This window comes from Micromys minutus, assembly GCF_963924665.1.
Source record: "Micromys minutus genome assembly, chromosome: 1".
Lineage (NCBI taxonomy): Eukaryota > Metazoa > Chordata > Mammalia > Rodentia > Muridae > Micromys > Micromys minutus.
In genome coordinates, this window is record NC_137969.1 from 155,054,467 (window position 1) to 155,079,250 (window position 24,784).

The 24,784-nt window shown below is 39.8% G+C and overlaps 1 protein-coding gene across 1 annotated transcript in view; it reads right to left on the minus strand.

Annotated features, from left to right (window-relative positions):
- The window catches only part of PPP1CB (protein phosphatase 1 catalytic subunit beta), a 28,157-nt gene extending 4,740 nt beyond the window's left edge, over positions 1-23,417 (minus strand). Inside the window, exons 1-7 of the mRNA XM_080924440.1 lie at positions 23,317-23,417; positions 23,029-23,165; positions 6,657-6,788; positions 5,213-5,443; positions 3,104-3,208; positions 1,586-1,657; positions 893-1,044 (exon numbers count right to left, since the gene is read on the minus strand). Of these exons, the coding sequence (XP_080780566.1) occupies positions 893-1,044; positions 1,586-1,657; positions 3,104-3,208; positions 5,213-5,443; positions 6,657-6,788; positions 23,029-23,080 (744 nt within the window). The 5' untranslated portion in view covers positions 23,081-23,165; positions 23,317-23,417. The remainder of the gene's footprint in view (positions 1-892; positions 1,045-1,585; positions 1,658-3,103; positions 3,209-5,212; positions 5,444-6,656; positions 6,789-23,028; positions 23,166-23,316) is intronic.
- Positions 23,418-24,784: the final 1,367 nt, after the last annotated feature.

Genomic DNA, 24,784 nt, shown 5'->3' on the forward strand with positions numbered 1-24,784 from the left:
TCTCAGAAAAGTTCTCATATCAGTTTGTTTTTGCCAAAAAGCAATACTGACACATCTGGGTAGCATTAGAGTTTTACCATATTACACAGAAGCCACCCCTGGAAACTTCAACAAAGCACTGTTGGGGCTGCACTTAGCTCGCTGTACTACAGAATGTTCTCTTTTGAGACATAACCATGCAGAGTGAGCCGGCTTAGCCAACACTGCCTGGGTCACTGACTTGTGAGAGCTAGAGTCTGACCTCCTCAGCTACTCTCTACCCATATAAACCATATTAACTCTTGAGTTTGTAATTATTTTATATGCATGGGTGTTTTGCTGCAAGTGTGTCTATGCATTGCTTTCATGCCTGGTGCCACTGGAGGCTAGAATGTGTCTGATCTCCTGGGACTGGAGCTTCAGACAGTTTTGAGTGACACATGGGCGCTGAGAAGTAAACCCGGGTCCTCTAGAAGAAAAGCCAGTGCTATTAAATCACTGAGCCAACTCTTCAGCCCCTTTCCTCACTGCCTTTCCTAGGTATCAGTTCATATATTTGAATGCTTGGTCCTTAGAAGGTGGAGCTCTTCAGAAGTATTAGATGGCCCTGGGGATTCTTGAGGTTTCAAAAGCCCAAGCTGTTGTCAGTTCTCTCTCTGCCTCATGGCAGTTGCCTCAAGATGGATGTTCTCAGCTACTGTTTCAGAGCCATGTTGACCTTGCTGCCACCACCCTCCATGCTATGATGGTCACAGACTCTAGCCCTCTGAATCTGAGCTCAAACTTAAATTCTTTCTTTTATAAGTTGCGGGGGTCAAGTGTCACAGTAACTAAAAGACATCAGGGTAAATTACCTACCTACCAATAAATGAAAATGTGTGAAATTAACAATAAAATATCTTATACTGCATACCTGATGAGCTCGACAAATCAAGTCTAAATCATGACGATTCAGAAATTTACTGACTACATCAGCTCCAAAAGTAAAAGATACACCACGATCATTTTCTCCCCAGCCTTGTACATCCTTATCTGGGTCGGACCACAGTAAATCACAAAGCAAACCTTTAGAAAAGAGGGAAAATGAAATAGAGGCAAGCACAGAACACAACACACATTTACAGCACATCTCTTGCCTGCTTACAGTTTTAATGATCATCACTGGTCCCTAGGGACCCCAGTCTAAACCATTCTTTGTTAGAGCAATCACACAAGTACAACCGTCCCTGGTTTCCTAGGGCTTTCTGCATACAGGAAATGTGTGTGGCACATTCAAGCATAACACATGGAAGCCTTTATTTAGTTCCCTGTATAGTCAGCTTATCCACTGCTTACATTACACTATTGAGCAACAGACTACTTACTGTACTGCATTACTTTACTTATTTATCATGAAGCCATGAACAAACACATTGCTGCTTTTAAATAAGACTGGCAAGGCTACTACTTTAATTTTTTTTTTTTTTTTCAAGATTCCTCTGACCACTTTGTTAACTGTTTTCAGAGATGATACCAGGTTTCTGAATGACTTTCACTAAATATAATTAGGTTCAAGCATGTCAACATTTTACATAAAGCAATTAACTAGACTTCTGTATATACTAACCTGTATCCGGTACGTCAGTGGGTCTCATAATTCTCCGAATCTGTTCCATAGATTGTAGGTCAGGTGACAGTCCTATATATAAAAAGAGGAAGACTCGATATCTAGCAGAATATTATACTCGGGTGGTTTCTTCTATCTTTCTACCAAGGGAATAAATCATTATCCTGCAAGAGACTTCAAGGAGGAACTCCACAGTTTCCTTCCTGAGAACACACTCGGCTGCACCCTTCCTACTGCTTCTGTACCTTCATGACCACCAAACCTCAAAGCATTTTTACTTTCAAGTTAAAACACCTCTCTTGGTCCCCTAAAAAGCTTTCCCCATATCCTACCCTAACATGCTCACTATCTGCAAAAATGTGTATTAAACTACTAATCAGAAGGATAAACAAAAAAAAGCATAAGAATATATCTTTAAAGTAGAACATAAACGTAAGGCATTGTTTCTCTAGTAGGTAATTCAAGTACCACCACACGACATGAAACTAAATACACATACTGCCATATTCCCTTTTCAACTACACCAACGCCCAAGAACCATGGCTCCTTCCATGTTTAGTACGGAGAACATTTCAGCTAACAGTGTTGTCAGAATAAACCACTCACACCCCAGGCCTTGCCACCAATCTTCTCAGTACTTGACTTCAACACTTCCCATAAGACACTACTGTGTATGATACCAAGGAACAATTTTTCCTGTTTTTCATTAAAATTCTTTCTTATATAAAAACCTAATAGTTATTATACTAGGAAACCCTGGCTGGCATGGTTATTGGTACATAGGCGAGGATGGCCTGGAACTCAGAAATCCACCTGCCTGTCTCCTGGGTGCTGAGAGTCTATTTTGTTTCAAGGAAGATTACCTCACTGGCCTGAAAAATCATTGATTAAGAATTGAATTTAGGTCAGAGTTTTCAAGGCAAGCAAGCCCTTAATCTTCCCTAACTCTTGAAAAAGCATGTACGTGTAACATCATAGAAAAGTTTATTGCACATTCTCCAGTGAGCCCTCATGTATGTGAACTTACAAAAAACCTTCATCTGAAGTAGACTGACTTGTTCATGGTGACTACACATTTGGGGCTCTTTAAAAAGTCCCCCAGTCATTAGTGATGGCTAGATCCCAGAAACATATTCGACTAGCTGGTCAAGACTCTACTGAGGCAAAGTGAAAATACTCTGTACACCCTCTAGGTATCTTTTCTCTTTTCCTTTTCTTTCCTTTTCTGAGTCAGAATCTATGGCCCAAAATGGCCTTGAGATCTTTTTGCCCCAGCCTCTGAGTCCTGAGATTACAGTGTATGGACCATTTTTACATTAACACTTTATATGAGGAATTCTTTATGAGGACCAGTACTGAATTTATTTTGAGACGGAGTGTTCCTAGCAGTCTGGGCCCTGCCTGGCCACTGCTATGGCAAGCTGGCTTCTAGGGCTGTTCACCTCCTGCCACACTGGGCTTTCCCACAGCACCGTGATTATTACACTTCTCTTCTAAATAGCAAATGTATTACTCTACCTCCATGACAACAGAAGATTTTCTCATCAACAATAGCAGCTATAGGCAGACAGTTAAAACAATCAGTGAATGTCTTCCACAATTTAATATTAAATCTTCGTTTGCCTATAAAAAAGAAAAACAGAGATTAAAGAATCAATAACTGTTCTTATTAGTTAACTGAAAGCCAGAATATAATATCTTAATTTTCTTCTCTGTGCTTGATTACTTAGCCCTTTTTTCTGCAAGTGAATAAACTATGTTTAGTTTCACACACTGAATATGTAGCTCATGTCTGAGTACTTGTCCAGCATTCAGGTTACACCACACATAATTTTTTTTCTTATATATTTCTAAAAGGAGAATAAAACATTCAACAACTTCTGTAGAGTTGCAAAAACTTCAAAGACTGTACTATTCTATGAAACACATTCATCAAACAACTTTATCTTATAAAAATCACTATAGTACAGCATTTTTGAAATCATCTAATATAGCTAATTTCTCCCCATTCAATACATTTCCTAGCCAAGTGAAAATAACACCTCTGGAGCTGGTCCATGTTAACTTAATGCACTGAGTAAAGAACAAACTTACTGCCAGCAAAGGAACACTTTCAATGCCTAAGTGGTACTCACTTTAGAGCAAATTACACCTTGCCACTACAAGCAAGTGAAAAAACACAAGGCTATAATTTTCCCATAGCCCAGCTATAACAAAGACAGCTTCCACTAAGAGTTACCCAATTTTCCTGATTTGGCATTGAGTTCAACTACCAAGCCAGAGAAAGGATGAAAGTCACAACTATTAATTTCCTGTTTTATGTCCAAGCCAACCTTTTAATGAATAAGTATATTAGACTGTTTACAAGCAGTTTTCCCACACATTGTTCCATTTGATATCCTTTGTACCAGTCAGGGCACTCACGCCTCACTCTATCTTCTAAGAATATACCAATATACCTCATACAAAGACGGCTATCGTCTGATGCACTTCAACTTACTTCCTCTGCACAAGTCTGACTTAACTAACAAAAATGTAATGTGAAACTCAAATATAATGATTATTATTTTAACATAAATTCTGAGGTGTTTTTAAAGTAACTTGCCTTGAATATTACTACATTCCAATGTTAGAAGTGACTAGCATATATAACACATTCACAAACACTTGTTTTATCACCACAGGAAACTAACCTATGGGTTTGATGAAGACTACCATATTTAAGTAAAAAAAAAAAAAAAAAGAAAGAAAGAAAAAGTATTTTCTAATGGATAATTTAGCAGTCAGAAATAAATTTAACCAGAAAACTACTAGAAATGACTCAACTGTAAGTGACCAAATATACCTACTTTCATATTTAATTTAGCTGAAAAACCAAATCCAAATGCAGTGTAATGACACTGGGAAGACTGCTACACATCAGGAAATCAGACTAAAACACAAGAGCACCGTATAACAAAGGATGCAGTAGCCTCTCTGGGTGTATAAACAGATTAAAATCCTAATAATGAAATTTGACTTTTATTTAGCGTTCTATTTCTATGTATGTACGTGTACCTGCTTGCCTCTGTATATGAACCATATGCATGAAGTAACTGCCCAGGTCATAAAGAGAATGGGATCCTCTGAACTAGAGTTAAAGGCAGTTGTGCATCTCCAAGTATGGAAGAGCAGCAAGGGCTCCTAACTGCTGAGCCATTTCTCTACTTCCAACTTTTAGGTACAAGGAAAGGACTAACTACAAGCTGTTCTCTGATCTCCAAACATGTGTCATGATACCATACACACACACATACACATACTAATGAATAAACAAACACTGTAATAATGAATAAATATAAAAAGCAAACCTTATCAAACAGCAGAAATAGAGACACCTGTCTATAGTGATCTGTATTTGTCTCCCTTGGATATTTTACCAGATAAACTAACTAAAAGAGGGCCTCCTTCAGCTAACAAAGCTGCGGCCAGCCTGAAACATGACCCAAGAAAACAATTGAATGTGTTTCCTAGCTTTAGGTTGCTCTTTCTGGGTCTTTGAGATCCTATTTAGAACACATAAAAAGCCAGTTTCTCTGAACTGCCAAGCAGATGCAAGCTCCTGCCACATGCTTTCCATCCACTCACACTCATCGTAGAAGCCATAGATGCGGTTGATGCTGGCACACTCATGGTTTCCTCTTAGAAGAAAGAAGTTCTCCGGGTATTTAATTTTGTAAGCCAACAACAAACAGATGGTTTCCAATGACTGCTTTCCTCTGTCCACATAATCTCCTAAGAAAAGGTAGTTGGCTTCTGGTGGAAAACCTCCATATTCAAATAATCTCAGCAAGTCTGTATACTGTCCATGAATATCTCCTAAAATCAAAAGAAGTCAGGTTAGAAAAATTGATTGCAATTTCATGCAGCTTCTATGACTTAGAACCCGAAGATCTAGCAAAGCTGTGTCTGAATCCCTACCCGATAAGGTAATATTGTTGTACTCCACAAAAATTTCAGGATAGTTCTTATAAAATAATGGTACTTTTTTCACACTAGTGAAATGTGGTCCAAATGATTACAGCTGTAAACCTACCCATGGTGCACAGTGCAATGTGTCAAGCGATAATGTTCAGCATTAGTGTTCTAAATGTATTATTATATATTCAACTTAATATTATTACTTTATTTATAATAATAAGATATTGAACATTTCTACAAAGTTTCAAACTACTGCTTTTGCCTTAAGGGTGATACTCTAAGCTGATTAACCAACATTTACTTTGCTACTATGTATTTGATGGATACTGTACAAAGCACAACACATGATTTAATAAACCTCACAGAGAAAAAGAATACAAAGAACAGAAGATGTAACTAAATCTGTAATGTAATATTAATAATGTACTGTTTTTGTCTTAGGCTAAAACAACTATAAGACTTAAAAGAACAAAAAGAGATTGTAAGTAGTGTCTTGAAAATCACTACAAGCTCAAAGACAATGAACACTGCCCACTGATACTCAAGATTCCATAGCTGGTTTTTCTTTTCTTTTTTTTCCGGACAGGGTTTCACTGTGCAGTCCTTGCTATCTGTAGTCCAGGCTGGCCTTGAACTCAGAGATAGATCTGCCTACCTCTGACGGCCAGTATTGGGATTAAAGGTGTGGGCCACCACTGCCTGGTCCTATTAATTTTTTCTAAGCAGCATTCTAGAATGCCAGTTTCCTTGCATCCTTAAAAACCACTAAATGTCAATCTCTGGCATTTTTTTGTTTGTAATCTGATGAGGTAGAGATGTGTTTTAAACTACATTCCATCAACTTTGGCAATCTCCTAGGATCCACCCATTTTCCTTAACACTATTCTTTTTATTTCCAGGGCCATTTTATATGCTACAGATAGCAACCTTTGACCTTCTGTAGTGTACCAAATATTTCTGTTGCTTTTAATCTGTCATTATTATGAATTCCAATGGATTCCAATTTAATAAACCTATCAAATTCAGATGTTTTCTCTAATTCATCCTCAATATACATACAGGAGAAAATGTGCTCTAGAAAATTCATTTTTAACTTTACCCATTTACATACCACAAATCTTCAGTGGTGCTTCCAATTCCAAAAGAATAGGCTGGCTGAGAAAGATTTCACGAGACTTGATACACAGCCCCCGGACTTCTGCTTCAGTCATCTGCACAATCTTTCCTGGACGACATCCTCGTACTGACAAAACAATGAGGAAGCCCATCAATTTTACAAAATTATCCATAAAATAAGGATGCTTAAGAAAAAGCTGCATCCATATTTTGAAGGAAAAAAAAATCACACATTGATTGATTGGGTTGTATGGCTAACAGTGAGTTTATTTTGTGAACTGTGGCATTAATTCCTGGTGTTGCTCGTTTCTGAAGATACATCTCAAATCTGCACCAATTAAATGTACTCTTCACTGTTTCACAGTGGCCAACATGAGCCAGTAGACCATGATACTTAACGAATTTCAAAGCTAGCATCTCTGAAGGCCTAGTCTACTCTCATCAAATCAAGCCTTGCACTGAGCAGGAAGCAGAAGAGCATCACTAGGGAACCAGTGACCATGAATGAAGAAAGGGTCTGAGATGATCCAGCTTCAAGCAGTTTGTAAAGTATTAGCAGCACCAAGGCTAACCAACTTGAAGCTGCTGATTAAAATATACATCGCAACATGCCACCCCTGCTATTTCCCTTTTATACATTAAACATCTCCTCTCCCCCCTTCTCCTCCCACCCTTACTACTAACTGCTATTAGTCGTTTCCTTTGTCAGATTGAAACAGGTTTAAAAAGTCAGGCTGGGCAGTGGTGGCACACACACACTTAATCCCATCACTCAGGAGACAGAGGCAGGTGGATCTCTATTCTGAGTCTGAGGCCAGCCTGGTCTATAGAATGAATTCCAAAAGTATACAGAAAAACCTTGTCTCAAAAAACCAGAAGTCAAGTTAGGCACTCACACATTAAAATTGTATTTTCTGTGACTATTTTAACACCAAAGTAGGAAGAGATAGAAGGATACAACATTGTACCTAAGTTGAAACTTAAAGGCTATTATAATTAAGATAAGTGTGGATATTTAAAATATAAGTTGGCAAATATGCCAGCTAAGAAGACTATCTTAAAAGCATAAGGACCTAATTTAAATCCCCAAAACCCATGTTAAAAAGCAGGGTGAAATAATCCCAGAACCAGGAAAGCAGAAAGAGGAAGTAGATCCCTAGGGCTCTCCCTGGCCATCCAGCCTAACCTGCTTAGGAAATGCAAGTTTCAACACCTATAATCTGAGCACTCACATAAAGCTGTGTTGGGTTTATATTTTTAAAAAGGTAGTTTTGCTGATTCAAGAATGAATGCCAGGCCAGAGAGAGACTGTCTCAAAAGGCAAAATAAAAGCGGAGGTAACTAAGGAGCGATACCAAGAGGCTGTCCCGTCTTCATACATGCATGCATACACATGCCCTTGACTGAATGGACCACTACACTTGGTTTTGGCATTTGGTTTTTGTTTGTATTTATTTATTGTACAGCCTCGCTGTGTAGCTCTGCCTGACCGTAAGCACTAGTGCTAGTCCCAAGTGCTAGGACTAAAGCTGTGTGCCACCATACTTAGCTTGGCATTAGTTTTAAATTGGAAAACTTTTAGTTTAAGTGGGGAAAGTATGCACCATGAAAGATTAAAGGTCTCTGGCCAAGTAAATGCAGAGCTAAAAATGACTGTTCAAAAGTCATCAATTCAGCAAGCACTTGGAAGCCCGCTGTGTATTAGTTGTTAAAGACAGCAGCAATGGAGCCAACAAAAGCACTTCTGGGTATCACAGAACCAAAGATGAAAGGGCTCTACATTCAAAGTCAGCCTGAGCAACATGAGACCCTCAGTAACATCAATGAGGCTCACAATCTATGATTTATACTTTATGAACAAAATTAGTTGAAACTCAATGGCAATTATAATTAAGTCAAAAGATGAGAGTGGGTCATTTAAAATGTCAGTTTAAAGTGGACATCTTTTTCTGTTATCTGTAAATTACATGTTTAATTTGTTACAGGCTCATCTGTGAGTCGAGCAGAGCAGAGAAAGCCTCTGTCCTATTCTCAGGGCCCCTCACTGACCATAGAGTGAGGCTGGTGGCCATCCTCCACAGTATGGGGGTTAAGACTACACTTGGCTTTTAACACTGGTGCTAGGGGGTCTTCATTTATGTTTGATCAAAGAACTCTTACTTGCAGAGCAATTTCCCCAGTTGTAGGTTTAATTTTGAACCCAAGTTATTCTATGACTTTTATTAACATATTTACAAAGTTTAAAATGCATAAACTTAGCCATGTTAATCTACAAAACTAGAAATTTTGTCAAATAAAACCATTTTGCAATGATGGTGACTAAAGTTGTGTTTCTAACCAACAGCTTCTTAGGGTTAATAATTTTTCTCCCCCACCTAGTAGCACACAAAGGCGCATTTCCTACTGAAGCAGATCTTAGGGGCTGATGAAATGCTAGCAGAAACTAAAGGTCCCATGGGCCTGTAACATGTGATTCAATCTCAAAAATAAATTGGCCAAATATTAGAAAACCAATGTCCTCAGAGCAACTCAATTCTTTCAGTTCAGACGGATGCCTTGAAGACCTCCCAGCCAGGTCTAAGAGCACATCACATTTCTCAGTCATCTTGGAGGGGTAGAGGTGGCATAAAATTGAGAAATCAGCTGTTCCTGCTACACAGAGCCCAGCCCACAATATTCACAGGACTCTAGTGTTTGAATTACAGGTTTAGATGTAAGGTCACATTACATTATAAAGGTACAGTCAAGTCTGCAAACTTCATTAGGCACAGAACACTACCATCGTCTATCATTGACCCTTCTAGTAGCCCAGAAAGTCCAAGTTATCAATCTCACTGTACAATAACTTTGATTTGATAACTTAGGATCACAATACTCAGCTTTCACACAACTGTAGGAAGCAAAAAGCAACAGAACAATTCAGAACCAGTCACAACCAGTACTTTTTCCACTTTATGTATAAAATTTCCTGGTGAAACCCTTCAGTCTGCAATAAAGCTACGCTAAGAAAGACCCCAATATAGCAAACATCTACTATACTATCACTAAACAAACAAAAAGTTCTAATGTATTATATACATGTAACTAAGCCTGAGTGTAAACTCTATGGATGACTAAGTACCACACACCGATGGAAGCTACTTCTCATCTCAGGATATGCTGCTCCTGCAACCATAATCATGCCCTAAATAACAATGTACAAGATCACTACTCCTTCAACTGCAAAGTAATCTGACCTGTTTTTTTTTTTTAATTTTAGAAAACAGAAATAAACTCTTTTGTTCATAATCTTTTCTGTGACACCTACTGCCCAGGTAACTGTGCAGTCACCTAGAGTGCTCCACTGAAAGACTCTTAGCATTTTGGTGCCACCATTAATGTTATTAATAACTTCAAATATATCTCTCTTGAACATGTCTTAACAAGTCACAGAGAAGACTGACTTATTTAAGAGATACCAGCACAGTTTTACATAAATAATAAAACCATCACACTGCTCTGTAACTTTGCCAACACTAGCTATTATCCGTATTTTAAATTTTAATGGCTTTGCAGGATATATAGCAGCATTCACTGAAGCCTTAATGTACATTTCCCTGATGACTAAGGTTTTTGAGTGCTTTTTCCTGTAATTAGTGGGTCACTTAAATATTCTATTAGCTTGTTTTTTAAAACTTCATGGACCTTTTCCCTTCCCTTAATACTGTTTCAATGAAAAGAAGTTCTTTTATAAACATTAATCTTAAAACAATTTCAACTAGGTTAATTTTGTTTTCACTTAGTTTGTTTTAATTTTTTTTTCATCTTACCAAGAAACCACTACCCTAAGAACATTTTTCTTTTTGTTTTTTGACATTTGGTTAATTAATTAATTGCATAATCTATTATAATAAATTAGGTTGGTATACTGCTTGAAGTAAAAGTCAATTTAAGATTATTTTATGTGCATAGGTACTTTGCCTGCATGCATGTCTGTGCACCCCATGTATGCAGTGCCGGTGAGCACACAAGATGTCAGAGTCCCCAGAAATTAGAGCTGCAGACAGTTGTGAGCCATCACGTGGGTACTTAGGGCCTCTGTTAGAGCAGCACGAGCCCTGAACTGCAAAGCTATCTCTACAGCCCAGAGTTCATTTTTATCCAAGCACAAAATCAACTCACTTATAGCTCTTGTTATAGATGATCCTTTCCCCCATTAAACAGCATTGGCAGCTTTGAAAAACAAAAACCTTCCTCTGAGTACAGTGTCTCTTTTTACATCATTGTATATCATAGTTCTTTGTAAAGTCTCAACATGGGATTAGGAACACTTCAATTCTGATCTTTAACATTCTTGGGGTAACCTAGGTATTTTATGTTTTCCCAAGTTTTAAAATTAGCTTGTGTCTATCTTTGACCCGATTTGTGGGGCTTGTGCGGTTATGGGAAATGAACTAAGAAGTCTGGTAGACCTGATGTTTTAACTTTAAGTCTTCCAACTCATGACTTTCTTTGTCTTTTATTTCCTTATGTGTGCATGTGCATGTGTGCCTTTACTTGCTGGGCTAGGTTACTAGCTCTGGTCATTTTCCTCAAGAATGTTTCTTTTCCCCTTGTAGTACTTACTGTCGCATACTTGTGTATTTTTCATCAAGCTGAATTTGAGAAGACTAGTGTAAATGATTTATTTTCCCCACCATGTGATGTTCTATATCATTGGCATATATACAGGAACCAATTTTGTATGCTGACTTTGTGTATTGTAAGTTTACAGTTTCTTTGAATTTTAAGACCACTCATGTTATTAAAAAGTTTTAATTCTTTTCCAACCCACAGTGATTTAAATGAGAGTGTCTCCTACAGGATCATACATTTGAACCCTTAGTCCCCAATTGATGAACTATTAGGAAGGATTAGGAAGTGTGTCCTTGTTGAGGTAGGCATGTTGCTAGGGGTGTGCTTCTAAGTTCCAAAAGCCCAAACTCAGTTGCTCAGTCAACTGTGCCCATCCCTCAGCTCCTCAGCTACTGCGCTAGCACCATGCCTATCTGCTTCCTACCATAATGATCTTGGAATAAACCTCTGAAACTAAACAAGCCCACAATTAAACGCTTTCTTTTACAAAAGTTGCCTTGAAGTCAGGTCTGATAGTGCATGCCTTTAATCCCAGCACTTGAAAACCACAGGCAAGTGAATAGCTCTGAGTTCCAGGCCACCATGGCCAGAGTCCCAGGACAGTCAGGCTAAAAAAATGAGGAGAGACCCCGTCTAGAGAAACAAAAACAAAAAATAAAACAACAAAGGTGCCTTGGTCCTGGGGTCTCTTTCACAGCAACAGAAGAATAAGACAGAAGTTGTTACCAGAAGCAGTACTGCTGTGACAAGTTTGACCATGCTGCTTGTTGGTAGAAATAGCTTGAGGGCTAATTTGAACTGTCCAGGCCCAACTCAAGAGTTTTCAGAATATTATCAGATGATCCACAGACCATTCTTCTAATAATTTGGCAAAGAACATAGCTGCTTTTGCCCGAGTACTAAACATCTGCCTGAGGCCAATCAGAGTTTTAGATTACTGTCACTGGCAGAGAAGACTCCGAAGACTTCCTAGTATGGACTGCATGAAGGTTTGAGTGAAGCCTGGGCTGTGTTGGAGAACCCATGGTGTTGGAGATGTCAGAGTCATGGGATACCTGCCAAGGAGAGTTGCTATCAGATTGTGGAACTAGCCCAGGAGAGAAAAGTGTGTTGCAGTCAACAAAACTGAAAGGAATTGGAGATCTGAAGAGCGCACACAGAACTTGTCTATCCTGCTCAATTTCAGTCTTGCTTTGGTCCTGCATTTTATCACTATGCTCTCTTGCCTTCCTTTTGAAATGGTGAGTATATTCTGTGCCACTGTATGTTAGAAGGATGTAATTTGCCTTTTGATTTTACATAGGGTTACAGTTAAGAGATTGTTTTGAGTCTCAAAAAGGAGTTGGACTTTTAACCGGTATTGAGACTGTGATGAGACTAAGGGGACTTTTGAAATGCAACTAAATGTGCTTTTCATTATGGTACGGCTACAAGCCTGTGGAAGCCAGGTACTGGAATGTCCCCACTAGCTCACAGATTTGCATGCTTAGTCACCACCTGATAAACTATTTGGGAAGAATTAGGTGGGTCCTTTGTAGAGTAGGTGTGTGATGGGGTGGGAGGGGTTGGGGGTGAGTTTTGAGTTTCCAAAAAGCTCAGGCCTGAGTTTCTCCCTTCCTCCTCCTCCTTCCTCTCCTAACCTCATGCCCCTGCTGCCTATGGATCAGGATTATAAAGTTAAACTAAATGCTTTCTTTTGTAAGAGTAGCCTTGGTCATGTCTCTTCATAGCCATAGAGCAGTGACTAAGACACAATCCTGTTTACTTTCTCTTCCTTGTTGAACTAGCCAGAACTTCCAGGAACAAAAGTGATGTTGTTTCTTTATTCCATGTTCCTTAATTGGAAGAAAATGGCATCAAGGAACACAGCAAGGGGTCTGACAACTTTATTTTTTTTTATGTTCCTTTATCTTGAAGATAAGCTTGTTTCTACTTTACTAAGAATTTCTGCTGGGAAAGGTACTCAGTTTTACCAAATACTTTTAAATCAAGATAACCACCAACTCTCTCCTTTTATATTAACATGATTTACCTTGGCTGACATACTGAGTATTAGTGACTATGGACTCCTAAAACAAGCCCTTTAGTTTATAATGTATCTTTTATACATAGCCAGATTCAACATGCAAATATTTTTGCTGAGTTTTTAAGATCATAATTATTAACACACATTAATGGGTTTCACAGTGACAACAAATTTGCTTAAGATTTTAGGGTCTGTATTGATTAGTGTTTTTTTTTTTTAATTTACATTCACATGATTCCTGACAAGTCAGGTCAGAATTTATCACTCTGCTATTTGTTTCCAGTCTAACCTGTTATTTCCTTTTTTCTTCCTTTTTTGCATTTCTTGGGGTGGGGGACATCAACTCATTTTATTCATATCTCCATTTCATTTACTTTTTCTTTTTGAAGCAGGTCTCATGTAACCCAGGTTGGCCTTTGATCTTCTGGCTTCCACTTTTCTAGTGCTTTGCAAGAACAAGTGCTCTTACCCACTCTCCAACCCATCCATCCCCTCCCCCTCCCCATAATACGTTTTAAAATAGGTCTGTGCCACCATGCCAGGCTCCTCCTTATTTGTCCCTCTATTTAAAAATTTTATGTGTATGAGTGAGTGTTTTGCCTGCATATATGTATATGTATCATCACATTGGTAAAATGCCTCCTACAGATTCCAGAAGAGATTTTCAGATTCCCTGGAACTAGAGTCTCAGATGTTTGCAAGCTGCCATGTGGGTGCTGGGACTTGCAGCCCTGCTCTTAACCACTGAGCCATCTTTCCAGACCCTTATCTCTAATTGCCTTTATTTCTTCCTTTACTGGTGAAGGATGATGGTCTTACTAGATTTGGAGTTGTTTTTAAAAGCCATCCTGCTTGGACTGTCAGTTTGTAAGCTGACAAATAAGCCAATATCCTTCATGCTGCTACCCTAGGGGTGTGGCTGAGCAGCACTCTTCATTTGTTTGGTTGCTTAGTTTTGTTTTTTGAAGTCAGGGTCACACTATGTAGCCCTGGCTGGCCTCAAACTTAGAATTCAAAAAGAAAATTTCAAGTGTCAGCTAAGTGAAGTTAACTATTTACCAATGGTAAGTCAATTATGTTTGGTTGGAATAATCTTCAATAATTAAAGAGCTGACTGAGTGTTTTGTCATAGCCCTGCCTTGTTGGCAGTTGTAGCCTCTAGGATAGCAGGTGTGTGAAAACAAGCAAAAGTGTTTTCAAAGACGATGAGAAAAAACAACTTACTATTACTAATAGCAGAACCTGATAAAAGTTACAGCCAATGGTGGTAAAAATAAAATAGGTAGGGAATAAAACCTTCGCTGGACAAAATATAAAGTCTGTGCAAATGTAAAGAAAGGGTCTAAAGTCTATGATAGTTATTCCGTAGAAAAATACCTTAACCTATCATGTTATCAAACCAGTGGTATCAGTAACCAGCTTCCTTTGTCCTCATGAACTTAACCATTGCTAGTTTATTATGGCAGTAATTTTAACTTAATGTAAAAGTTTTGGAATGAAACTTAGTGTGTGTGAATAAAGGTGTCTGTTTGTAGGCACGAGTGTATAAGTACAGGCACTACGGAGGCCAGAATATGGCCTCCCTTAGCACTGAAGTTACAGAAAGTTGGGTTCTGAGAACCAAATACAGATCTTGTGCAAGAGCAGCCCATGTTTATAACTACCCATCTGTTCAACCCATGAAATTATTTTTAATCATTATTACTAAGTACAAAGCAGTTTTAGACAGGGTCTTGATGTGTAATCCCCACTGACTTCAAACTCAAGATCTCTGTGCCTCCGACTACCCAGTGCTTGAGTTACAGGTGTGTGTGCCCTCACTACTCAGCACTTGGTGCTTGCTGCACAATGTATGTCACTTTGACAATAGCATTTTCATTTCCCGTTCTATCAAAGGTTAAATAAGTTAGATCTTATCTACAGCAGATTGTTTCCCAATTCAAGATACAGGCTCCTTCAGACTTTGGATGCAAAAACAATTTCCACATCAAAATCTATTTACTGTGTAGCTAAGCAGCTTTCACCTAGCTCTGTGAAAATAATATGTGATAACACATATTAAAAGACAAATGTCAAAAGAATTGTATAAACGTGTTCTAAGTAATGACTATGCTCAACTAAGATCATATGCTTACAGACCACTGTTACATTTGCCAGCTCTTAACTGTGTGAAAGGACATCTTCCAAGATTAAATACATAAAATCTCATTACAGATCATGGTTAGCAGATGAGCACTTAAATCAAACTTGATGATCAATACTTTGACTCTTAAATAAAATGTTAGTCTCTCCAAAAGAATTCAATTCCAGTGATTAAAAAAAAAAAACCCAAACTGTACTTAGCCATTTTAGTAGAATGTTTTTATGTGTGAAAATTTTCCACTACAGGTTTGACTTTTGAACTAAGAAGGATTTGTGATGTGTCTTCATGAATACGTGAACACTAGAGTTTATCTTTCAGTGTTATACATCTGTACTTTCTCCAATTTACTCTAAAACATAAAGGCCAGAGGGCTGGAGAGGTGACTCAGTGGTTTAAGAGCACTAGCTGCTCTTCCAGAGGTCCTTAGTTCAAATCCCAGCAACCACATGGTGGATCACAACCATCTGTAATGGGATCTGATGCCCTCTTCTGGTGTGTCAGCTACAGCATACTCATATACATAAAATAATTAGTTCTTTATAAAAAACACAAAGGGACAGCAGGAAAACAAAAGGAACCCAGTCTATCCCTTTATAAGTGTGTCTAACAAAATCTTCCATCTCATTATCAACCCTCCTCCCAGCATTACCCCACCACTGATTAATGTCAGCTAATCTATAGTTCCTAAATAGGAATTTAGTTCCTGTATAGGCAACTCTTCTATACTGAGCAACAAGCGCAAAAGTAACACTCAGTGTTTTTTCGTGAATTCTCAAAGGGATCTGTGACACACTGTAAGTAACCCCCCTGAACACACACATGCACATGCACACAGGCACTCACGCAAACAAAACAGCTAGTATAATACAAAGAGTGGAAGATGCTGATACAGGCTGGGATGAAATCACTCAGGAATAAAGAAGTACAAACTCCTATTATGCTGAGTCTGAGGGGACAAAAGCAATGTCCTTAAAACTCTAGACACTTTGACATACACTTGACCACAGGTATTAAACTACTGGGAATCTAGTGTGCTCACTGCCATGCAATTCAGTAAAATACTGAAATAAAAGCAGTAAGAATAATCAATTAAGCCCAGCTCCTGAAATTCTATCTTTAATTGTCTATACCAGAAAAATGCAAAGTACCCAAATGTATGTCTGCTGCACACCACACCACAGTAATTGTCTCAAAGGAAAACACATGACTAAAAAACTATTGTTACAAAAGTTACATAATTGATACTTTCAAATCAAACAAAGATGATCATTTCAAAGAAAATGGTACTTGTAGGCAATGATGAAGTGGAAACCTCTAATACCTTATCCCTGTCTTTAGGTCTCTTCTGATGAAATCTATTGACATAAATTAGTTTAGAACTATATAATTCAGTGAACCATTTTCCAAATGACAAATGTCCACCACCAAGTCATGCATAAGACATTTACAGTACAAGATGGATCTAGGTTAATGTAGAAAAAATTATAAATTATATTACAAAAATAAGTGCCCCTTGTTGAGTGCTGATAATACCAGAAAGTATTCACAATCATCTAAAACGCTTAGCTATTTACTTACTTGGAATGGTTATCTCACTATGGCCTGGAATTCACTGTGGAGACCAGGGTGAACTTTAACTCAGAGATGTGCCTGCCTCTGCCTTCCCAGTGTTGGGCATTACAGATGTGCATCATGGCGTGCAAAGACACCATTTCCCAACTTAAATATAGATATAGGTAAAGCTACTTGTTCCCAAGCTGAGTTGGCACCCCAGATCCAATATGGTAGAAGCAAAGAACCAGCACCCAAATATTGACCTCTGACTTTTACAAACACATATGCATGCATACAACATAAATGTAATTTTTAAATACCAACATAGATATAATACAAATACAGATTTTCTTCACATATTTCAGCCAAGGCCATGAATCAAAACAGACTGAACCTGATATCCAGGAGGCAAAGACAGATCCCTGCAAGTTCCAGGCTGACTTCATCTACACAGAAAAGTTCCAAGTCATCCAAGGCTACATGAGACCCTGTCTCAAAACAAACAAACAAAAAAAAAAAAAAAAAAAAAAAATACAAAAACCAACCACAATGAAACAAAGAGGGATAAGAATTCTCAAAAATTTATGAAGTTTTTTTTCACAAATAATCATTTATGCTAAATTACAATGACTACTGCTTCAAATAAATTAATCATAAAAGTTCTTATGTTTTGTAGGTATTCTCACAATAGCTTCTGTTACTCTGGGATAATGCTCTTGAAATAAAATTCCTTTATGGTGAAAAAGCTGGGTCAAAGCCTCCCTGTTACAGTCTGAACACAGACTAAACACCAAAAGCATGTTTCTACTATGTCTGTTTGTCCTTCCTTATACAGGGCAAGGAAATTTGAGAATCTATCTAGCCAGTGGTTCAGGGAGGTTAGAAATACTTTATAAATCACTGTGCTACACACATGAGAGCTAGAATAAAGGACAACACCTTGCCTCGTGCATTACAAGTTTTTACCAGTAATTATAGATCATCCTCTACCAAACCAAGGGCCTTGGCTAACGCTGTTTATAATTCCTTTCAGTTCAGAATGGGTGCCTCCACTTTTGGTCCTGTGCCTCCCACAGTAGAATAAAGACTGTCTCAGTTTTTCCATCTCATTAATCAAATGGAGAGTCTGTTATGGGATATACTTCAGAAAACAGCTGTAAAAATTACACTTTACCTACTAATAACAACTTTGGAAGTATGGCAACTCAGTTTTCAGAATAAAGTGATATACAGAAAGATTAGCAACCTTGACTTTCCTTTCCAACCTTCAGGGACCTTTTTTTTTCCCTAGAGAAAATAAGCCCCGAAATGGCTATTTATAGTTACAGAAGAAGTGGTTGCCAGAGGTTGTAAATTTGTACCCTAACAAACCAAAAAAAATAGAAAACCCAGGACAGTCAAGAGTCTACCAAACATACCCCAGGAAACCATTTCTTGTCTACTGACACTGAAATCATCTGAAACTTGTGTTTCAGAAATACTAAATGAGATTTAGTCATATAAAAATACCTTGGCATTTCTGTTTACTGGGTGCATTTGCCACTATGGCCGCTGAAAATGGAATAGTCACATGATAAACATAAAGAGTATGATGGCATCCGCCTGTCATCCTACCTACCTGGGGAGTTGAGGTCAGAAGATTCAAAGTTCAAGGCCTGTTTGGGATACTGGGCAAGCTCAAGGCCAGAATAACTACTCTCTTAGCAAAATTTGTTACAAATTAAAAGAGCTGGAGAAGTACCTCACTGGTAGAGTATCTTCGGCATAATGTCCCTTAGTACTTAAGGGGTGGGGTGGTGGGGATAACAAAATTCATACTAGAGTTAGCCTACTAGTCTCTTCACAGACAGTTATTCCAATATATCTCTACATTTCAACGAATTCTTATTTGTAAACTTCACAAAAACCATCTCTGGATATCCCCCTCCCCACTTGCTGGACGAACAAGGAAAGGCTACCTATGACCATTTGACTCACCTCTCACCCAGAACATGAAAGAGAACGTCTACCTCCACTGATCTACTTACTCTCCAGCCTACTCTTACTTCTAATGGGTTCCATCTCATGTCCACACACAGTGTGATGATGTTGCCTGTGAAGAAGAGGCAGCCAGGGGAGCTAGCACCGGTCTTTAATCTGCTGGCCTGAACTTGAAGCAATGTAACCAGTAAAGAAGTCTTAACCCCTCAGCAAGTTTCCCGAAAGTCTACACAGAGTTACCATGTAACAATTCCACTCCCCGCCTATATAGCCTAGGGAACTGAAAGCCTGAATCCACTCAAAAACTCTACACAGAAGTTGAGAGCAGACTCATCCACAAAGGTCAAAAGGGGAAAAACTCAAACAAGCCATCAACCACACAGACATGATGGAGTATTATTCAGCCATAAAAGGAATGAAGTACTAACACATTTTACAACACAGATGGAACTTGAAAACATTAAAGAGGCCCAGGAGTCACACAGCCTTTAATCCCAGCAGCATCTTGAGTTTGGGGCCAGCTAAGACTGCACAGTAACACTTTGTCTCAAATATTAGTCACAAAATACCACATCATAATATGTGCATAAACAGGCAAATCTATGGAGAAAGAAGGCAGATGAACGATCTCCTCTACAGCCTAGACTGGGGGAGGCGAAGGGAGGGAGAATGTTCTAAAGCTGACTGTGGTGATAGCTGCAAAACACTGGACACACTAAAACTCAGCAGCAATAGGCAAACCATGTGGTATGTGAATTGCATCTCAAAGTTGTCTTTAAAAGGGAAGGTTTGAGCTGGAGCAATGGCTCAGCAGTTAAGATCACTGTTCTTGCAGAAGACCTGGGTTCAAATCTCAGCACCCACAAGGTGATTCAAGACATTGTAATTCCAGTTCTAGGGCATCTTCTGACCTCAAATGATACCATTTGATTCTCTTTCCCAAAGCACCAGAATTCTTACTTAGCCCTTTTGATCTCTTCCAAAATGGAATATGACCTAAGGCCCCCAGGTGATTTCCACTTCCACTTCAAATATCTAGAGAACTACTATAAGCAAAACCTTTTACTAGGCTTCCAAGCTCATCCACAGAAATTAATCTGAACTTAAGTAATCAATCAATTATGATAAATCACAAGAATATTGTAGTAGGGCTACAACAGGTGACAAAACAATAGAAGTTATCGTTCAGTTTTAAGTAAAACTTGAACTAAGAAAACACTGAAGCACCCTATCCAAATAATGCACCAGTAATTTTATTTAAATGCCCTAACATCAAGCAAAGTAACATAAAAAGTAGTTACCACGAGTGTACATTTAACTGGCAGAGGTTAATATATTTTAGATGAATATATTGTAACATAAAACACTTTAAAATGTGACTAGGTCCTGATCAATTTTCTTCTCTTAATGCGAAAATATTTTTACAAAAGCAAGGTTTGGTTGTTGTTGTTGTGTTGTGTTTTGCTGGCCTAGAGCTCAGAAAGATCTTCATGCCTCGACCTACTGGGTAGGTGCTGGAATTAAAGACCTGTACCAGCCACATCTTTTTGCCCAGCCAAAAGCAATCTTTAATTGATAGACAACACTGCATCTTTTTAGGTACAACATGTTTTAAGGGTATATGCACTATGAAATGGCTGAACAGACTGAATTCACACACCTCATCTCCAAGACTGTCATATTCATCATATTTGTCCTTAAGAGCACAGCATGGGGACTCTCTTCCCATTTTCAATACAGTGACCACTAACTGAAGTACCTTGCTATAACAGATGACTTCTGAAATTTATTCTAACTATAATTACATATATTTTACTGGTATCTTTAATGTTACTTTCATTTAGGACACACACAAAATATATAACCAAGTTATTCTGTTCTGTTAGGCAACTTTTCAGAATAGTGCCACCTGAATTTGAGTTAAATTAGCATGTAACATCATTGAGAACTAAGAGAGACTCCCCAGCAGAGGTGGTGCATGCCTCTAATTCCCAGTCCTGGGGGAGGCAGAATCTGAGGCAGCCTGGTCTACAGATCAAGTTCCAGGACAGCCAAGGCTACACAGAGAAACCTTGTCTCAAAAAAAAAAAAAAAAAAAAAAAAAAAAAAAAAACTTTTTTAAAAGACTGAAATTACTCACTAGAAAATCCAAGTCTTTGGAAATGATTTGAACAGGTTTAGATCTGGGGAGGAAGGGAGGGACTGGCAATATTTCAGAGTAACAAGGCCATGTCTTCAACTGGATTAAGGAACAAGTGTAACAAACTACTAATAAATTGTCCGTTCAACACAGGAAGAGCAGGAAGGCGAGCAAAACTGAAAAGTCACTTGTTTATACCGAGCTCCTTGAGTGAGGAGATCCTGCCCTATCTTTGATTCCTGGTGCCTGACAGCGCAGCCAATAAACACTTGCTATATTAGAAAAAAAAGAACACTGTATCTTGACAAGAATTCTTACTCAAAAAGGGGGCGGTGGTGAGTGGGGTTAGAAGCAGATACTTAACAAAGATTAGCTTAGGCTACTTTCTCTTTCTCCAGGACTCTCACTTCACTCCTCACACTAAGTATCTGTGTAACCCTATAGAAGTACATTTCATTTAAAAGCTTCTAGATCGGTTTAAAATACATGCATCTGATATCAGGGCTTTATGAAAAATTTAAAATATTAATAAGGAGATAAAATCCGACTCAAATTTAATTTAAATTTTAAATTATATGAAAACAGCGGTAGGCTTAAATTCCCCTTCTCCGAAGAGTAACATGATGTAAAATTTTAAAATAACTATATTCCCCTAATAGAGCCAGCCATGCAGTACAAGCCTAATTTTTTTTCTAAACAAATTTCTCAAGATGTTCCTATCAACTAAAGACCACAAAGTCCTTAGTAGTGAACACAGCAAGCAGCAGGGGGCCTCCCAGGAATAACTTGATACTAAAGGAAAAGGTAAATAAGAAAGAGTTCCTGGTAAAAGTTCTGCCTCTGTCTCAGCCTTAAGGCTGCTGGAAAGCTTTAACATCTGGAGCAAATATACAGCGTTTTTCTCTCCTTTTAAAATTTTAAACAAAGAATAGAAACTTCGTACTTTAGGTGAAGAAAAGTCACCCCTCTCCACGCTCTTCAGTAAAATTCCAAGCACAAACTGTTTCGTCGTAGTAAACACATGCATTCATTAGGAGGCTGACAAAGAGGACTCTTAATCATTCAAAAAGACAATTCCTTTTTACACACACCCTAAACAATTAGTGACGACGCAAATTTTAGAGTAAAAGGGTTCTTTTGACCAAGACCCGCCTTTAACTTTGCATAGCATCCCACAACGGACCAATACATTTAACTATTGGCCTCTCCATCTCCTCTTTTCCCCGTATGTTCCCACCAACACAAAACTAATTAATAAGAACCCGGAACTTCAAATGCTGCGAACACTTGTAAAAGCCCAAGAGAGTCATTACCACGGACATTTACTAAGTTTGTGCAGAAATTAAACACGGCTCAAACACGGTTTTTTTTTTTTTTTTAAGGAAGCCCCCAAATCAATCCCTTCAGCACATGTACCCGGGCGTTTCGTATTTCTAACGGACGTCTTTAGCCTGATCCTAGATTTTTACTATTTTTTGTACGCCAGAGACTAAATGGTGAACTAGTCATCGTATCCTCTCAATTCTTTCTAGAGCATCCAGTATAATGCAATCGACCTGAGAGCCTTACTGGGAAGGTTTTCTTTTGTAAAATTCACTACCGGAACGACAATCTGGGGCTGCCAAGGGCAATGCACAAAGAGAACCGAATACACATTCCACGGACACACAAAGCCCAGCGGCAGGCATCCTCGCCCCTTCTTTGGACCGGTCACAGCGACCGAGCGGAGTCCGGCCGCCTGTCGGGAGGGCTGTACCGGCCAATGGGCCTCGGGCCTCCGGCCGGCTTCCCCTCCCGCCCGCCCGCCTGCCCGCGCTCCTGGCCTCCTGGGGCATCCGGCTCGCTCGCCTTCGGCTAGAGCGGGAAGGGCCCGGCGGCCGGGCTGGGAGGAGACCCGGCGCCGCACTCACCCTCCAGCAGGCGGGTGATGAGGCTGTCCACGTTCAGCTCTCCGTCCGCCATCTTGTCGGCACCAGACTCTCCTCCCCGCAGCGGGAACAAGGGCTTCACGGCGGCGGCGGCGGCGGCGGCGGCTCGGCGTTCTCACCTACGAGTCACGCGGCGTTTCGACCCCGGCTCCAACTCCCCCCGGGCGCGGGCCCTCCCCCCACCCCCTCCCCGCCGAGCAGCGAGAGCGCGCGCACACGCCAGCGGCACCCAGTAAAAATAAATAAATAAACAAGCGGGCCCCCACGAACCGGGCCGCGTCAGACCCCAGCCGCCACCGCCTCCTCCACCTCCTCCTCCACCTCGGCACCGCCCAGCTCCGCAAAGCTCGCCAGGCGCCGCGGCTAGCCCCGCCCTCCGCGTCACTCCCTCCCCTCCGCCCCTGCGGGCCGCCCCGCCGCGCACGCGCGCCACGTCCCCCTCCTGCCTCCCCAGCCCCTCGGCCTCCCCTCCGCGGCCGCTAATGCGCAGGTGCGACTCCCTCCCTCTCTCGGGCCTCTGCGCCGAACAGTCGCCACTACGCAGGCGCAGGGCGGAGCCAGCCTTTCGTGCAAAGTGAGCACAGAGCCCGCGTAGGCGCGAATGACCTTCCTCTTCCCTGCTCCCTGGGGCCTGGTGGTTCCGCAGAGTTAAGGATTGCGTTCTTCCCGCCTTGCTTTTCTTGTCTTGGCTTCATTCACAGGTTTTACAAACAATTGCTCGTATTTCCGCTAACCCGGAAACGTGGGCTGCAGTTGCCAATGTTGGAAACCCAGGTGTGTTAGAGGTAGGAAGAGACTTCTCTGCTGAAAAAGGTTGACATTGCAAGTCAGAGTCTCTATCCTGTCACCAGTGTGCCAGGTGGCTCTAGATGAAACATGAGTCAAAGTGGGCTTCAGTCAACAGCAATAGATTTTACACGCTCCCGATTTCTGTAGCCCTTTCATATAAATCTCAGTACACTCAGGATACCACTTTTCTATAGTTATTTTTCATTGATTTATTATATTGCTTAATCCTCTTGCCTTATGATTTTAGACATTTCTCTCCTGACTCGGTTCCTAGAGGATAAAATTACATTTGCTGGCCTTGAGACGCCTGTAATCCCTGCAATTAGGAGATGCATGCAGAAGATCGTGAAACCCAAGGTCATCTTCAGCTACATAATTGGCGTGGTGTGGTATGGTGTGGTGTGTGTGTGTGTGTGTGTGTGTGTGTGTGTGTGTGTGTGTGTGTTTAGCTTGTCCTACAGAAGTTTCCATCTCAAGAAGCCAACCACATACACCACAATGATACATTGATCTTTGAGTCTGCAGCACCCACCAAATATCTGCTTTATACAAATCAGGGAAAAATAGAAACGCAGGGACTTGGAAAGATTCGTTTTTCACCTTTCCTTTCAACACCTAATATTGCCATCAAAGGACAGCAGGGAGAGTAGCCACAAAAAAAGATCTAGGCAAAGATTTGAAGAGGTGTCTTTCCAGATCTCAGACTTGATGCTGGGTCCCTTGCTCACATACCACTAATAGCTAACACTTACTGGAATTGTGTGTCCTGGCACTATTCTAGATGTAATACACAGTATTATCTCATTTAATCCTTACAGCAAGCCCTAGGTGTCAGGTAGCATTATTACATCTATTAAATGGATAAGATTATTTAAGACACTGAATGAATTAACACTCCAAACAAACATCAGAGCTGGGATTCCAACCCAGGAATCTAGTGCTAGAATGT